Source organism: Chionomys nivalis, chromosome 6 (genome assembly GCF_950005125.1).
Source record: "Chionomys nivalis chromosome 6, mChiNiv1.1, whole genome shotgun sequence".
Taxonomy (NCBI): domain Eukaryota; kingdom Metazoa; phylum Chordata; class Mammalia; order Rodentia; family Cricetidae; genus Chionomys; species Chionomys nivalis.
Genome location: NC_080091.1, coordinates 36695075 through 36712716, shown reverse-complemented (window position 1 = coordinate 36712716; position 17642 = coordinate 36695075). Strand labels below are relative to the sequence as shown.

Sequence of the window (17642 nt, the reverse complement as noted above, 5' to 3'; positions counted from 1 at the left end):
CTGCAGTTTTCAAAGGGTGACTGGAGTGGTGGTACACACTTAATCTCAGCACTCAGGAGGCAGAGGCAGGCAGATCTCTGAATTAGAGGCTAACCTGGTCTACAGAATATACAGAGTATATTCCAGGACAACCAGGGCTACACAGAGAAACCATGTCTCAAGACAGAAACAAAGTACTGCATATGTATATTTTTTTTCTTGTCATTATTTCCTATACAATACAAGAAAAGAACTGATTCCATAACATTTACATATACTAGATATTATAAATACTCGAGATGATGTAAAATAGACAAGAGACTGTGTGTGGGTTAGATGGAAATTCTGTGACATTTTATATAAAGAATGAGCTGGGGAAGGTGATATTCATGAGGGTCCTGGAACCCATCCCTTGTGGATGCTAAAGAGCCATTGTGCTGTGAGCTGTGAGACCTGGTTTATAGCTACAGGCACACTCAGTACTTGAAATCACTTAGCAGAGGACATTGGGATTAGAATCTGCTGTGTGGTCCCAGAAGACCTAAGTCTGACTAGCTTAAGCATTATTCTCTGGCCATGAATAACCAGCCCTGGCATCTGGTGAAGCTTTGGGGAGCCAGCAGATAGTGTTATAGCCGTGGACCTGGTTCCTGGGAGTGGGTTGGTGGTACCACCTGTGTTCTTGGTGGGGCGTGGGGGCTGGATCACTCTGTTCCGGACAGGGCCTAGCTCACACTGCTGAAGATGAGGATGAATCATGGCGGAGAAGGTCAGCTTAGTCAGCACCCCACACTGCTGTCTGGGCCCAGTGCATAGACACTCCAGCTGTCTCCCTTCTGCCAACTCAGGGTCAAGGAGCACAGCGGCACAGGGTGTGCTTTGTGCCAGGATGCCTGGCTGTGGCATGAATGATTCTGTTTACAGTGTGGCAAGATGCTGTAGCTGGCTCGCAGGTTCTGTAGGCTGTCCCTAAATATGTGCCCTAGCCCTTAGTGGGAGGCAGCTGGATCAGGTGCCTAGAATGTCTTGTCTGGAGAGGTCACCTTGCTTAGGCCAGCTCCTGCCAAGGCATGGCTTCCTTTGAGCACCTGGCTATGAGGTAAAAAGCTCTGAGCCTCTTCTGTTGTCCCTGGGCAGTGCAGGCTATGGAGCCATCATGCAGTGTGGGAATCAGTCTGGCCTGTGGTGCAGAGGGTCCAGTCCCTCCTCTGCCTTTAGTGCTGTGGACTTTGGAAGCTCTGTGGTCCTCTCTTAAACTAACTTGTCTTATCTGCAGTGTAAATTGGCTATTTCCAGGGCTCACTTGAACACTGGCATCCAGTTTCAGCACCCTGTACTAACAGCCATCAGTAAGCTAAATGCTGATAGCTAGGGTTTCCTGAGGACCTCGGTGGGCCTAGTGCTGTGTTCACTGAAGACACGAATGCTCTGATGCTCACTGCCATCCATGGCCACTCTGACATTCCTGCTTTCATAAGGAACAGTCAGAATGAAATGACTGTTCAGACCAAAGTTAGAAAGCAGTCCCCAAGCCGGGCGGTGGTGGTGCACACATTTAATCCCAGCACTCGGGAGGCAGAGGCAGGTGGATCTCTGTGAGTTCGAGGTCAGACTGTCTACAGAGAGAGTTCCAGGACTGGCTCCATAGCTAGCTACTAGGAAACTCTATCTTTTTGTTGTTGTTGTTGTTTTGTTGTTGTTGCTTTTTCGAGACAGGGTTTCTCTGTGGTTTTGGAGCCTGTCCTGGAACTAGCTCTTGTAGACCAGGCTGGTCTCGAACTCACAGAGATCCGCCTGTCTCTGCCTTCCAAGTGCTGGGATTAAAGGCGTGCGCCACCACCACCCGGCTAGGAAACTCTATCTAAAAAAAAAAAAAAAAAAAAAAAAAAAAAAATACAGCCCCTCTGGGGCTTATTTGGTTTCTGGTGTGGCTGAGTAGGCAGTCAGAGAGGCGTGTGGCCCTGATTTCCTAGTGGGCTAGTGTTTGCAATGGTGTGAATAGAGGCTTCCCTGTTCTGAAACCTGTTCTATGGCTAGGGCACCCCATAGTACCTCTCTGATCCTCAGCCTTCTCTCTCATTCCTAAGTAGGTTTCAATATGTACATTTTGGGCTTCAAAGGGCTTCATGGGCATCCGTTGAAGGTCATGCGAGGCTTTGTGGGACGATGCATGCAAAGCTCTCAGCCAGTGTATGACATGGTACTTGGGGGTGAGTGAAAAGTCAGTACGTTTGTTGGAGACTGAAGTGGTTAGTAGTGCAGACAGCCCATCTGGGTTCTGAGCCCCACTCAGCTGCCTTCTAGTAATGTGACCTTGCCTGAGTGACTTTGTTTCTTGAAGTCTCAGTGCCCTTCTCCTGAAGACTCATGGGCATCTGTTGAAGGTCATGCAAGGCTTTGTGGGACGATGCATGCAAAGCTCTCAGCCAGTGTATGACATGCTCAGAACTGCAGCTCCAATGTTTACTGAGCACTTGCTTGATGCTGAACATGAAGTTTCCGTTCATAGCCATTTTATTTGTGGTGCTAGGGACTGAGCCCATTGCACATGAGTGCTGAGCAAGTGCTTTGCCACTGAACTGTAGCCTGGCCTTAATATGTAAGTTTGTGTCGCTGACCATTCAGATCCACTGCCTCATATTCACACAGGAAATTGTAGGTGTCAAGAAGGGACAGTGACTTGCACAAGGTCACACGGCTGGCTTCTCTGTGCTCTGGTTTTGTCCACCTCTGTCTGTTGCAGAGCCACTGCTCCTGTTGATGTCAGTCTCCCAGGGGGATACCTTGCTCCGCCCCTCCTTTTCCTATTACTCTCTACAGCCAGCAGCTCCTTGGAGCTTCAAGCTCCGTGAATGGCTTGGTTAAGCACTCGACCGTTAAGCGTTCATCTCTTACAATTTCAGTCCAATTCCTATAAGTTTATTGGCAAGACGGGGTGAATTAGAGCTGCCAAATTTAATAGATCAAGTCCTCATGTCTGGGATGCAGTTTCTTGGAAGTAATGGGAGAAGAGAGGTTTTATACGTTTTCATTTGGAATGACTACTGTTCCTGATCCCATTACAGCCCCTGACTCAATGGCTGCCATCCCTGTCTGCAGCAGGAGTAACTTTCTCCATCCGCCTGCTTAGTGCCTGAACCATCCAGGGCAACTGTGTCTCTCCTTCTCTCCCAGTCCCTTCTTCCTGAGCTGTGTTCCCCCATCTGTTTGCTCTGTTGATTGAGTCCCAGAGTCAGCCTAGTTTGCCAGGTGCATGGCAGTCTGCAGCTTTGACTACTTCAGGCAGCTACCTTGTAACCTCGGGAAGTCATTTCCATCTTCCTCTGGGCCTCAGGAGCCTCTTTTGTCATGGGAGGGGTTGCTCTGACTTGGTCTTTGCAGTCTTTCTTGAAAACTCCCAGTGGACTGCAAGATGCAGGACTTGCCGTGGAGCTGACAAAAATCATTGTCCACCTTGGGCTGCAGACTCCTGGCATGGGAACGGTGGCGAGGGAACTGTTGTTGAAGGACCTTAAGAACTGCAGTGCTCTTGTTTCTGTCTGAGGCTGGCTGGGGAGCTCTCCCAAGCTGCAGTAGTCTCCTTAGGAAGCTGCTAGCACCTGCTGTGGAGCTTGCTGGCTTCCCTGAGCACTGAACTAGCTGTAGGAGGGGGGACACTTGGCAACAGAATTTTTAGGGGACTTGCATTTGCTTTTGCTTCCCAGCTGTATGACATTAGGCAAATTACTTCCTCCCTCTGAACCCCAGTTGTCCCAAAGGGAATGTAGTGATTCATTGATATATTCTGCAAATGCTTGATTGCCTACCTACTCTGTTCAAGCATCATTTAGGTGCTGGGGCACCTAAGAAACAGCAGAATAGACTTGCTTTCATGGGTTTACATTCTTGCTGGAAAAGAAAGAGTGACATAACAACTAATTATTGCTCTAAAGGAGGTAAGTGCTGTGAGGAAAAGGAAAGCAGCACCTGTGTGTTCAGGTCCAGGGTCATGGCATTTGAGCAGAGATCAAAGGACTGAGTGAGCAAGTGTCACAAGTATCTGAGGGGCAGCATCCAGGTCAGACACAGCAAGTACAAGTGCAGGAAGGCGACCACATGCCGGACGTTTGAGGAGCAGAGAGGACACAGGAGGTTGGGGTCCGGCCAGGACAGAGGCTAGCCAGAGGGCTTAAGGTGATGTCCTCCAGTCTGTACACTCTTACAGTTACCTAGAAGCTTAAAAGATACATCTCCAGCCGTGTGTGGTGGCGCACGCCTTTAATCCCAGCACTTGGGAGGCAGAGACAGGTGGATCTCTGTGAGTTCGAGGCCAGCCTGGTCTACAGAGTGAGTTTTGGGACAGCCAGGGTGATTTTTCAGAGAGACCCTGTCTTGAAAAAACAAAATAGATAAATAAATAAAAATAAAGAAGTTGTAGCTCAGCCAGTGTTAGAGACTGTAGAGCAGAAGTGTAAGCCCTCTGGAATGAGGTCTGCCACCCCTGTCATCTGGGAAACTCCACAGGAAGCAAGGCCTGGGGCCAAGCTGCCGTGCTCAGTGAGCGTACATGATCTGCTCTTCAACTGTCTGACCAAGTGCTTTGTTGGCTCTGCAGGGGCCCTAGCATTTGGTGGAGGTGGCCATGGGGAAGCGATACTTCTGTGATTACTGTGACCGCTCCTTCCAGGACAACCTCCACAACCGGAAGAAGCACCTAAATGGGCTGCAGCACCTCAAGGCCAAGAAAGTGTGGTACGACATGTTCCGAGGTGGGTGCTCGCGGCTCAGTGGCTGGACCTCTTTAGGGACAGACTGCAATGGCCTCTTTTTTTTAATATTTATTTTTATTGTATATATGTTAGTATTTGTCTGCACATATGTAAGTACAGGAGGTCAGAAGAAGGTATCAGATGCCCTGCAATGGAGTTACAGGTGGTTGTGAACCACCATGTAGGTGCTATAAATTGAGCCCAGGTCCTCTTCTGCTCTTTTTTTTTTTTTTTTTTTGGTTTTTCGAGGCAGGGTTTCTCTGTAGCTTTGGTGCCTGTCCCGGAACTAGCTCTTGTAGACCAGGCTGGCCTCGAACTCAGAGATCCACCTGCCTCTGCCTCCCAAGTGCTGGGATTAAAGGCGTGCGCCACCACCGCCCGGCTTCTGCTCTTTTTTTAATTGCATGTGGAATGTGTGCGTGTGCACTTTTGCCCAGTGTGAATGTCTGTGGAGGTCAGAGGACCGATTGTGGGGATAACACAATAAATAACACCTTTATTTCAAGCACTCCGGAGGCAGAGGTAGGTGAATCTCTAGGAGTTTGAGCAAGGCCAGCCTGGTCCACATAGTGAGTTCCAGGCTAGCCAGGCCCTGTGTCAAAAAAAAAAAAAAACAACAAAGCCAAGGGCTGAGGCAATAACTCAGACGGATTGTGTGCCTAGCATGCAGAAGACTTTATATTTGATTGCCAGCATTGCAAAAGCAGTAAGGCAAAAACTGAGTAGAGAGATGGATAGGAGCTGTACTGAGCCAGCTGAAAGGTATAGGAGATTGGCATTGAGGCTACGGTGGACCAGGAGTCCCTGGACTGAGATGGGGTAGTATTGGTGCATTAAAGACTCTAGACAGAGCCCAGATTTGGGAAGCTAAAAACTTAGTCTTAGCAGCCAAGAAGACTTGAGAAGGGAAGCCGTTTCTTTCTCTGGGTAACTCTGTACAATAGTGACTCTCAACCCTGACTATGCATTAAGATTACCTAGGAACCTTTAAGGAAAAGATGATAGCTAAACTTAGTAACTTGGTGCTGTTACTTGGGAACCTGAAGCAAGACTATCTTGAGGGCAGCAGTTTTATGTTTTTTAGATTTTTTAAATTTACTTTTATTTTGTGTGCCTTGGTGCTGTGCCTGCATGTCTGTCTGTATAAGAACTGGAGTTACAGACAGCCGCGAGCTGCCATGTGGGTCCTGGGAACTGAACCCTGGTCCTCTGGAAGAGCAGCCAGTGCTCTTAACCACTGAGACATCTCTCCAGCCCTTTGCTTTATTTTTTTTAAACAAGATCTTACTGTAGCACAAGGTGACCTGGAACCTGGAACTCACTTTGTAGCCCAAGCTGGCCTTGACCTTGCAGCAATTCTCCTGCCTCAGCCTTCACAGGCATGAGTCACCAAGCCAACCTACATATACTATAAGAGCTCATCTCAATCAAAACAAAACATTGATCCCCTGATACCATCTCCAGGTGCAGGTTGCAGGGTGAGGGGTTGGAGCCAGCCATGTTTTTGTTTGTTTGTTTAAAGACAGAGACTCACTATGTAGCCTGGTTGTCTGGAACTCACTATGTAGACCAGGCTGGCTCTGTGATCCGCCTGCCCCTGCCTCCCACCACCACCACTGCTCCTCATCTTCAGCTGCATCCAGTCCTTTGAACAGTTCTGGGAGGAGGGCTGGTGGCCCAGAGCCCTCATTTACTGGTGAGAACTTTAATACCAAGTCCCCGGGGATCTAGTGGTGGTGGCTGAGTTGGCACATGAGCTCTTTCCACTTCCTCGGGATTCTGCCCAAAAGCAGCTTCCCCTTAGCTTCCCCGCCGCCAGCAACTCTTCCCACCCTGGGAGGCACTGTGTGTGTCACCTGGAGCTTCGCTCAGCCCTGCTTTGTCCCTCCAGACGAATCCATGAGCCCTCAGCAGCTGGTGTCCCACAGGCCGTGGTCAGGACAAGCCTAAGCCCTGAAGACTAGCTGCCTGTCAGTCATTGACAATGGGACCCTAACCTCATTGTACGTAAAACAGACACAGCAGCAGTGAGAGGGTGCAGTGAGTAGGAATGATGTCTGTGTCCCATCAAGGACTGACCTCAGGCCCTCATTTATTTATTCGTTGCTCAGTGAGTACTTAGCAGAACCTAGCTCACAGCCAGCCTTGGAGAGTCAAAGGTGGGTAAAGTAGGGCCCTCCTTTTTGCACAAGTTACTTATGACATTTATTTACTTGGGGTGTGTGTATGATTGTAGTGTGTGTGTGTGTTTGTGAGAGAGAGAGATGGCTCACATGTGAAAGTCAGAGGACAACGTATGAGAATCAGTTTTTTTCTACCTATGGGTTCTAGGTATGGAACTCAAACGTCAGACTGGGCTCAAGCACTGTTACCTACTGAGTCCTGCATTAAGGGCCCTGCAGCCACTTACACAAGGTGTTTTGAGCAAAGTCCCGGGCTTGTTCTGACTTCTATGTTCTGCTGGCCTTTCACTCCCGACCACTCCCTGCGTATCCTTTCTGTGGATATGCCCTTCCTGTGTCCTCCCCCATCAGGACAGTCCCCGAATCTGAGAACTCAAGTCAGACAGCAAACTGTCAGGAATGCCTCCCGTCCCCAGGGCCAGGGAAGGTCATCTGGTGACAGGTTCAACACTTACCGCATTGACATCTGTGTAGACTAGAGCAGCTGTAGGACTGGGAGGAAGGACGGGGTCTCATTTGCTCTGTACCAAATACTCAGCCTGGCACAGTGCCTGGTACACAGGAAGGATATGCTTAGTGAGTGTCTGAGAGATGAAGGGCTAAACTGAGCAAACAAGCATGGGGCACCAGGGGCAGCTGGGTATTTGGGACGGTGAAGCTTGAAGGATTGATACTTCAGGTCACAAGTCATGCATGGAAGCAGGGCCTCTCTGAGCAGAGTCTGGGTTCTGTTCACTTTCTCAGTCTGGCATCCTTCAGGGGCACTGAGGAATTTTTAGAAATTATTAAGACTCTTCCTCTTGGAGAAATTAAAGCAGATCCTGGAAAAAGTGCATACCTATAATCCCAGCACTCGGAAACTGAGGTAGGAGGATGAAGAGTTTGAGATGGCCAGGGCAATACAGTGAGTTCAAGGCCAGCCAGGGCTCTTTAATGAGATCCTGCCCAAAGAGGAAAAATACAGGCGGAACCTGAGAATCACCCTTGGTGATGCAGGCCTATAATTCCAGCACACAGGAGGATGAAGCAGGAGGATCATAAGTTCAAGACCTATCTGAACTACAGAGACCCTGAGAGGAGTGGATTGATTGTCCATAGCTGCCCCATGCTTCTGAAGGGAGTGGGGTGGAGCGACACCAGCCAGAGCTGGGCCCCTTGTCTGGGTTCCAGGCTCGGCTCTACAACTAGCCCCAGGCCTAGAAGGATCCTGAGAGGGTAGGCATTAGTGTCTGTAGTCCCAGCTGGAATGAATTCTGACAGCCAGCTCCAGTCCCAGAGGACTGCTGGCCCGCTAGCCACTGCTACTCTGCAAGGAAACATCCCCTCCGCGCTGTACACTTACCCGGCCACAGGCTTGGTGCTGCTACTTCCTGACCACATGCCCTGTCTCAGGCTCAGCCCCTGCCGCTACAGGATGGAGCTGTTCGCACGGAGGAAGGCCGCTTGGCAGTGCTCTTAAGTGCTGCCCAAATCCTGTGACTCTGAAGCACCAGCAGGATTGCGACCCACTTCTCAAGGGCTCCCCATCTGTTGTTCTGTGAAGCTTTCACAACAGCCCTGCCAAGTGGGAACTTTTCTTCCCATTACGTGGGGAAGAACAACCCTGGAAAGACAACAGCTTCCTGTGGCCACATAGAGCTGGGGCTCAAGCTCAGGCCTTCCGGACTCAAGAGCCATGGCCTCTGGAAAGGTGTGGGTGAACGTCCAGTCCTTCTCCTCTTGTCTAGCATGCTGAGAAGAACCTCTGAGCTCAGGGTCACCTTCTCTACCTTACTCAGATTTCCTGTTTGTTTTGAAACAGTATCTAGCTACAAGGCCTAAGCTGGCCTTGAACTCTTACACTTGAACCCTCCTGTGTCACCTTCCAAGTAGTGAGGGCTGTGGGTACTCACCTCCATGCCTTGTCCACTCACGGATTCTTTTCCTGCTGAGAAGCACACAAATTCAAAACTGTAGGATGAGCATAAAGAGAGGAGAAACGGGAAACCAGGGCTAAAATGAACACCTAGAATGATCACTCGGAAGTCCTGTACAGGGCAGTGGCTAGTGTGGCCGAGTGCCTGCCACTGGAGCCAGGAAAATGAAAAGACTAGGAACCACAGTTTCGCTTCGGGAGCCTTCCCTGACAGGGATAGAAGGCGACAGTCCTGTGCATTAGGACTTTCTGGGAAGTTCTTCATGTTGAAATATCACGTGCCACTTAATAACAGGGATACACTGTTGTGTGAACGTCACAGACTGGAACAACCATCATATCACTAGGCAGGAGATCACCATTGGATATGTGGCCTGCCACGGAGCAGAACATCTGTGTGTGGGCTGTGACTGTACTCACAGACCTGCAGAGGTTAGGAAGATAGCACACAGAGGTCCCCCACCCCCATCTAAACCCATTGACAGACAACTGGAGCACCTCTAACCTCAGACTGCCTCATGGCTTTAGCTAGTCCTGAGGGGTGTGAGGAGTGGAGGTCACCTCAGTTTGAGTCCCTTTATCCACCATCTCTACCCACTGTGGCCCACCCTAGCTTACACCCCCTCCACCGGTGGAGAGCTCTCTTCTCTTCTCATGACTGTAGCCACCGATGCCAGGCCCTGGAGGCCCCATCTCCATTGGTGGAGTCATCTGAACCCAGACTTCTCTTCCAGATGCAGCTGCCGTCTTGCTGGATGAACAGAACAAGAGACCTTGCAGGAAATTCCTGCTAACAGGTAAGTGCTCAGCTCTGGTCCTTACAGACAAGCAGCATCTTGTCTGGCCTGCATGGCACCCGGTAGTGTCTCCTCCAGTCCCTGACACCATCCCGAACCACTTGTAGTTTTGGCTTTGACTGACTGGTCAGTTAAAGCATCTCCAGGAACTTGTTCTCACCTAAAGACCTTCAGGCGTGGGCTGTGTTATTGACTTACTTAGAATAAGAAGCTCTGGGGATAGCCGGGCTGTGGTGGCGCACACCTTTAATCCCAGCACTTGGGAGGCAGAGGCAGGCGGATCTCTGTGAGTTCAAGACCAGCCTGGTCTACAAGAGCTAGTTCCAGGACAGGCTCCAAAACCACAGAGAAACCTTGTCTCGAAATACCAAAAAAAAAAAAAAAAAAAAAAAAAAAGAGCTCTGGGGAAAGTGAGCCAGGGAACACTACTGAGGTCATAGACCAGCTGGTTAGGTTAGCCAGGAAGCCTGATCTCCTGCATCTCCCTTCCCAGCTGGGAGAGGCAGAGACAGGGTGGGTCTAGCCATCCCAAGTTCAGGGTCAGAAGCTCAGGTGCTCGGAGTTCCTTTGAGTACTTAGTGAGTACATAAAAGTGAGTATAGAGCTGGGTGTGGTGTACTAGCCCAGCATGCTAGTACTTGGGCAGTGAAGGCAAGCCGGGCCAAGGCTGTCTAGAAAGCCCTGCATTTAGAAAAAAATCACACACACACACACACACACAGAGAGAGAGAGAGAGAGCAGGGAAGCTGTCTCAGGAGACAGTGCCGCCTGACAAGTGGCCAGCAGGCCTGCAGGTCAGGGTCCCCCACAGACTCACTTTGACATGCTTGTGCTGCTGCTAGGCTGCTCTGCCGAGGATGCCACTGATCTATAATTTTGAAAGCCATGATTCAGATTCCTTGATTGATAATAGGAAAGCCATCCAGACATTGACTTCTGCTTGGCAAAGCTGCCCCCAAGTTCTCTGAGGAGCAGGCAGAGCACCAGGTGGGGCCACAGCGTGTGCGGTGAGCTGGTCTAGAGAGGAAGCATGAGCCTCTCAGGAATCCACATGGTGCTCATTGAGCCCCATGGCCTGGACTGGTGAGGATGGCCTAACACTGGCAGGCTTCGGGGGAAACTCATGGATACTCCTTGCAAAGCATCAGGAATGGGCGTGATGGACCAGGCTGGCACCTCAGGCCACTGAGTGTGAGCGGGACCAGAGAGTCTGGCTTTTTGTTCTAGGCTGGGGGTTGTTACTCTAGATCAAAAAATCCTGCCCCTGAAACTCAGAGTTTTAGTAAAAACTCAGTAGAGCCCTCCTGAGTGGAGAGTAACGGTCTTCCCATTGCAGGCCAGTGCGACTTTGGCTCCAACTGCAGATTTTCCCACATGTCAGAACGAGACCTGCAGGAACTGAGCATCCAGGTGGAAGGTACGTAGGGGTGAAGCAGAATTGGGGGCTGGAGACAGGAGAGGTTCTAATAGCAGGAAACTGTTCTATGCCACCCCTCTTTCCCTTTCAGCATGTTCTATGTGAATAAGCCTCTGATTGCCCAGGCTAATGGAGAGTCCCTGAGCTTCCCCATTGGGTGGATGTCAAGAGCAGGGCTGTGTTCCTTGGGAATGAAGCACCCGTGTGACTTCTTCCCAGCACCCTGAGGGCATGCACTCGGCTCACCTGCTAGTCTCTGTTGTTCCTAGATGCTCCCTCCCTCCAAATGCCCTCCTTCTCTACCTCTACTCCTTCCTCCCTCCGCAGTCAGGAAGCACGAGTTTCCCCACTCAGCACCAGCAGATGACAGAAGTCTGCAGAGAACACTTCCCTACTAGGCTGGTGACACACCTGTAGTCTCAGACTTGGAAGGTGGAGATAGGATCAAGAGTTTAAGGTTGTCCTCCTGAACTTGAACTACATAGCTAGTTCAAGCTAGAATATACATGAGACCTGCCCACCACCACCCCACCCCCCAATAAGCCACTTTTCCTGTACTCAGGTTCCCACAGCCTGGTGATTGTGGCTTCCGTGAAAGCTGGCGTGTCTGCCTTTGGATTCCACTGCTCGTTCCCATTACAGATCCTGGAAGTCCCACTTGGGTGATTGTCACCATCCCCTGTAGCACCTTAATGAACAGGTGGAGAAAATGAGCCAGCATCCAGGCAGAAGGACCTGCAGTCTGGCACCTCCAGGGTTTCCAGGAGCTTTCCCAGGGAGGAAGTGAGGCCACATGGGGCCAGCCGCACTGGACATGCACTCTCAGAACGGTTGGCTCACAGTGGAAGGAACACAGGCCACAGAGCCTGAGCAGGAGGCCATGTTTAGTGGAAAGAAAGATAAGGTGAGGCCTGGGACAGCTGACAGTTTAAATGGCACTGGTTCTGTCACCGCCTGGAACCTTGGAGACAGTAACGGTTGTGAAGATGAGTGAGATGACACCTGTGTAGTCAGTGTAGAGCCTGGTCCTGAGCGAGTTTATCTTTCCTAGCTCAAGCCCACATCCCACACTAGTGAGAGCCTCACTCACACCATCTTGTGTGAATTCTTTCCATTCATTGGAGAACCGAGGCTTATTTATTCCCTTGCCTGCAATCAGACTTGGCAGGTGTGAGCTGTGATTCAGCCCCATTCTACAGTCCACAGGGCCTCCTGCATCCCGGATTGAGACACCTTGAGAATTCAGCCCTGCATTCATTGTTCTGCTTCTAGCTCCCCACGGCTTGGAGACAGCAGTCATGTCTCACAGAGAGCAGAGCGAAGCTTACACCACTGAGTCACTGGGGACAGAGGAGCTAGGCAGCTAGTGGGATGAAGGAGACGGACCTGTGGCCCTGCTCCTGACCTGCTGGCTCACTTCCCCTGACAGACCAGTATGCCAACCCAGGGCTTTGTGCAAAAGTGAGATCCGGGCCAGTGGGAGTGTGGCCTTACCCTTTGTCGTTCTGTCCCCAACAGAGGAGAGGCGGGCCAGAGAGTGGCCACTGGAGACTGCTGAGCTTCCTGAGGGTCACCTGGAGGACTGGCTGGAGAAGAGAGCCAAGAGGCTGAGCTCAGCCCCGAGTATCAGGTACAGGCCCCAGGGTTGTCCCTCCTCCTTTCTCATGGAAGTGTCCTGAGCCAACCTGACCATGAACCTCCACTACAGACCTTCCTGGAGGTGTGGCTCCACTGGGAGATCTTGGGTTCTTAAACCCCAGCTAGAGGGAGTTATATTGGAGAATTGCCTGGTCCTTTGGCCCTTCTTTTAATAGCTCACCCCATACGGCTGAAGGAGAGGCTAGTGGCCCCACACCTGGTATGGCAAAAGGTCAGGGCCTACCTGTGGCAGCTAAGCGTCCTATGTCCCTGGGGCTCAGTGTCCCCTGTAGGGCCCTATACAAGGAGAAGCTGAAGCTCACAGACACTGGAAGAAGCAGAGCAAGGGGATGACAACAGGGTCATTGTCCCACTACATCCCTGAGAACTCAGGATGCTCTGAAGTGGAAATCTCTCCCTTCTTATACAGGTACTAGCTGAGCCAGGCACTATTAGAGTGGCCGCATCCTCCTCTCTTTGGAGTCAGTGCAGTCCACACTTCACCTCAGCGGACAGATGCACAGCAGTGGGGCAGGAGCATCTGCAGCCACACGGTGGTGACACAGCCAAAGGCAAGGCCACAGACCCCTCCAGGTGTTAGAGGTAGAGAAGGAGGAAGGGATAAGGCTTGTTTGAGAGCTGGGTGTGACTTCGTACAGATGGCCTCTGATTTTTAGACCCCATGTATCTCTATGCTGTGGCCTCAAGGGACAGTGGCTTGGCTATGTTACAATGTCTGTCAGACATTCTGTGGGTGAAAACGTCCCTCCAGGCTCTGCCATGGAGGAAGGCTGAGGATTAGTATTGTGTTTAAAACTGTTGTTTTACATTTATTTGGGAGGAGGTAGTGTGCACGTGCACACACACACACACACACACACACACGCCACAGCATGCAGAAGGGAGTCAGGACAGCTCTTAGGAGGCTGTTCTCTCCACCCTGTGGGTTCAGGTCTGCAGACTTGGTGGCAGCACCTTCACCTGCTGAGCTGTTCTCTAGCCCTGCTGTGCATTTTAAAATCACCTTTGTGCAGGGTGGTGGCACTCACTATTCCAGCACTCGGGAGGAGAGGCAGGCAGACCTCTGTGAGTTCGAGGCTAGCCTGGTCTACAGGGCAAGTTCCAGGACAGCTAGGACTGTTATACAGAGAAACTTGTCTCAGAAAGCCTCCCCCGACAAAAATCACGTTTGTATTTTACCCCTCAAAAAAAAAAGTGGTTTAATTTTTATGTGTATGGATATTTTGCCTGTCACTTGTCTGCGTACCATGTGTGTGCATTGCCTGTGGAGGCCAGAAGAGTTGGATCCTGGGAGCTGGAGTTTAGATGGTTGTGATAGGTGCTGGAGATCAAGCCTGGGTCCTCTGCGAGAGCAGCCAGTGCTCTTAACTGTTGAACCTCCTCTACAGCCCCGTCTTACTTTCAGCTCAAACCTGTACCCTGTGTCTGTGCCCCATTTTAAAACACAGTACAGATACAACTTAAACAGAATATGACACCGCTTTCTTTTGGACTCATTTGAAGGGATCTAGGCTCTTTCAACAGTGTCCAAGGGTTCATGCTGGTCAGAAACCCACAGGGTGCTCATTCTGAGCCCACCGTGTTTCTCTGAGCTTTCTTGGTAACTGTGATGTAGTGGCTGCTTACTCCACTGTTCTGCCTTAGCAGTGCCCTTTCGTGTAAATGACAGCCTGGGCACATTGGGGTGGTGAGAGGGTTCAGGAAGACCCTGTCTCTGAACTTGAGTTAGTGGCAAGCAAGTAGAGACAGCATGCCCAAAGTCCCTGCCTGAGTACAGAGAGACAGACATGCCCAGAGTGGATACAGGAGCAGGGGATGATATGGGAACTGAGGATGAACAAGTAGCCTAAGTTGCCACTAGAGGTGGCGGCCACACGATGGCTCGGTTTGCTGTTCGTGGTGTGTCCTGTACATGGTCCCAGGCACTCAGAGCCTGGCACACACTTGTGCAACTCTGGAGTTTGCTCTTCCTGCTGCTTAGGCCCCGGCTCCTCTGTTAAGGAGTTCAGGACTGCCCAAGGACCACCACTTCAGGTGCGGGTCCGAAGTGACAATGGCAACGACTTGGTGGGGAAGTTGCCATCCTAGGTTCGTAGAAGTTCGAATCCTGATTCCTGGGCCACTCTCCTTCTGGTCACTTCCAGGGAATTGCTTTTCTCTTAGCTGCCTGTTGTCTCTCTCCGCCCAACCGCTCACCCGAGGGCCCCAGGCAAGACGGCTTTTTTCCTGGGCAGAGACACTCATGCAGCCTCGAGAGAAGTTGACAGGAGAGAGGTGATGGTTTGCTCTGACATGTGTCCCCAGCATTGGGTTCTGCCTCTGCATCTCTGGACTCACTGTGGGTTTCCCTGTTCTGTCTCATATCCCTGAGAGGAGCTGTGTGAGAACAGTGTTCCCTTAGCCCCTGACTGTCCTCTGCAGCCCTTGCAGCCCCACCAGTTTTTTGTTTTTGTTTTTTTTTTTTTTTTTTTTTTTTTTTTTTTTTTTTTTTTTTTTTTTTTAAACAACTTTATTTCATGCACATTGGTATAACGATGTCAGATTCTCTTGAACTGGAGCTACAGACAGCTGTGAGCTGCCATGTGGGTGCTGGGAATTGAACTCGGGTCCTCTGGAGGAACAGTCAGTGCTCTTAACCTCTGAGCCATCTCACCAGCCCCTTGTTTTTGTTTTTGTTTTGGTTTTTCGAGACAGGGTTTCTCTGTAGCTTTGGAGCCTGTCTTGGAACTCCCTTTGTAGACCAGGCTGGCCTCGAACTCACAGAGATCCGCCTGCCTCTGCCTCCCGAGTGCTGGGATTAAAGGCGTGCACCACCACCGCTCGGCTCCCCACCAGTTTTGAAAGGTACCTTGGCCCCAGGCTCTACCCCATCTGAGACCCTGCGATGTCCATTGAGGTTGAGGTATCTTCTTGGGACCCAGACTCAGAGGGACAGGGCCTGGGGACAGCACCTATTACCCATCTCTTAACCTTGCTTGGGTCATTGGGTGCTGCCTCCTCACCTCTTCTCCTGGCAAAACCCTGCTCAGCCTGCAAGCTTTGGTAGAAATGATGACCAGGACATGGTGACTATTAAGACACATTTTGGGGATCAGGGACCCTAGCCTGAATGGCATCCCCAAAGGCCCATTGTAGGGACTCCTCCTTTCAGGATGTATGCTCTCTTCCCTGGGGCACAGATGCCACCTGACTCACTCAGCACCACCCAGACCTGTGGGCTCTCCTTAATGGGGGACATAGGCTTCCCAAAGGCGTAGACTGTTGGTGTTTGATCATTTCCTCAGTCCTGACCCTGAGGGACTAGCCAAGAGCAGACAGCAGCCGCAGAAGGGAGCAGCTGGCCTCAGACCTCGGACGGACGCACAGACTAATCCCTGGCCCGCCAGGCAGTGCTGTCCGCTTCCTATTGTTGGCTCTTGTGATTGAGCCTTTATCCTTCTTAATCTCCCACGTGCACCCCTCTCTGGGCCAGCGCTCTGTCCTGCACATTCACCCCTGTAAGACTCTTTCCTTTTGATAAGGACCAGAGCTGGGGGCATGCCAGGCTCCTGCTGCTGCCCTTGTACACAGAGCGAACGGCCATGAAGAGCACTGCATACCTGTGATCCCTGTGTTCTGCAGGAGTGGGCTCTGAGGCAGGGTCCGGGCAGGGTGTCAGTGTCCACGAGTGGACATGAATGATGCCCTGTTGGGGGCCTCAGAGCAGGCAAGGCACTGGATGAGCCATTTTAAAGGAAAGGTCTGAGGCTTAGGGGCAGGAACTCCCCAGGACCACCCCTCCATGGGGGAACCCCACCATTACTTTGGCCCCACAGGAATCCCCAGGTTGGCTGCTCTCTGGGATACTCCCTTCAGCAACTGTGGAGTTCTGTCCTACACCATCGTTAACTGTGCTTGGTGGTGCTTATAAACCCAGCCCTGTCAGTCACGTCAGGGCTGCTTCCTGCAGTCACTGAGCCAGGTGTCCCTATCCTCGCAGTGGGAGTTCTGGAAGCTGCATTGGGGCTCTCAGCAAGACCTCCACGCTAGGCAGTACTGCAGTGGGTCTGGCCCTACAGACTGGATGGACATGGCCAAGCAAACCCTGAGGCGGTCCTCATAACCACCTTGGTCCTGAGTTGTCCTGACACCTCACTGGAGGCTCAGTTCTTTCTGCAGAGGGCTGGTTGCTAGGCACCTAAGGTGGTCAGGAGCTGCCAGGACCTCTCCTTTCCTGAGAGTTGAGGCAGAAGAAACTGAAGGGTTAGGGGACAGCGTGAACCGCCTCCTCCCATCGCTTGTTTTAAGGGCTTATGTGCTCGTAAAACTTTGCTCGTGTGGCTGACCCTTCACTGCCTTACCTGAATTCCGGGATTTCTCTAGACCGTGTGTCTCTCATGAGAGCTCTTAGTCTGGTATGACTGCGTCACTGGATGACCTCCTAGTGCCAGACCTGGGGCATAGACGCCATCCCTACCACTCATCTCCAGCCTGAGACATCAGGCAGGTGGGCCTAGGTCTGCAGGGTCTGGGTAGGGGACAGGGGCAGGCTGCCTGCATGCTGCTCTGGGCCTGGGTACTACAGGTTGCACCCAGGGGTCCTCCCTAAGGATCATTTCAGATGGGCTCTGACTTTAGGGAGGTGAATAGTAAGGAGAGTGAGTGGCATAAGAGGTAAGGCTTTTTTAAAAAACTTGATTTCTTTTTTCTAGTTTCAAAGGCTTATGCGCTGGTAAAAGTTTTGAGAAGTATAAAAAGGTTAAAACAAACCGCCCCTATCCATAACTACACCACTCAGATAGAACCACTGTTAACATTTTCTGTGACTCCAGGGTTGTTTTTATGCATTTATATATGTTATATATTTTTAAACAAAAATAGTATCATGCTATATACATTATTTTATAAGCTTTTTCTCCTTACATAGTATATCTTTCCTCATCAGTGCATATAGGCCTTGATTTT

General features: G+C 50.9%; 1 protein-coding gene across 2 annotated transcripts in view; it reads left to right on the top strand.

Moving 5' to 3' along the window:
- Zmat5 (zinc finger matrin-type 5) overlaps positions 1-17642 on the top strand; it is a 31532-nt gene that overhangs the window by 13465 nt on the left and 425 nt on the right. For both annotated transcript variants that reach the window (XM_057771466.1, XM_057771467.1), the window contains exons 2-5: positions 4574-4727; positions 9560-9622; positions 10959-11039; positions 12558-12669. In XM_057771466.1, the coding sequence (XP_057627449.1) occupies positions 4601-4727; positions 9560-9622; positions 10959-11039; positions 12558-12669 (383 nt within the window). In that variant the 5' untranslated portion in view covers positions 4574-4600. The remainder of the gene's footprint in view (positions 1-4573; positions 4728-9559; positions 9623-10958; positions 11040-12557; positions 12670-17642) is intronic.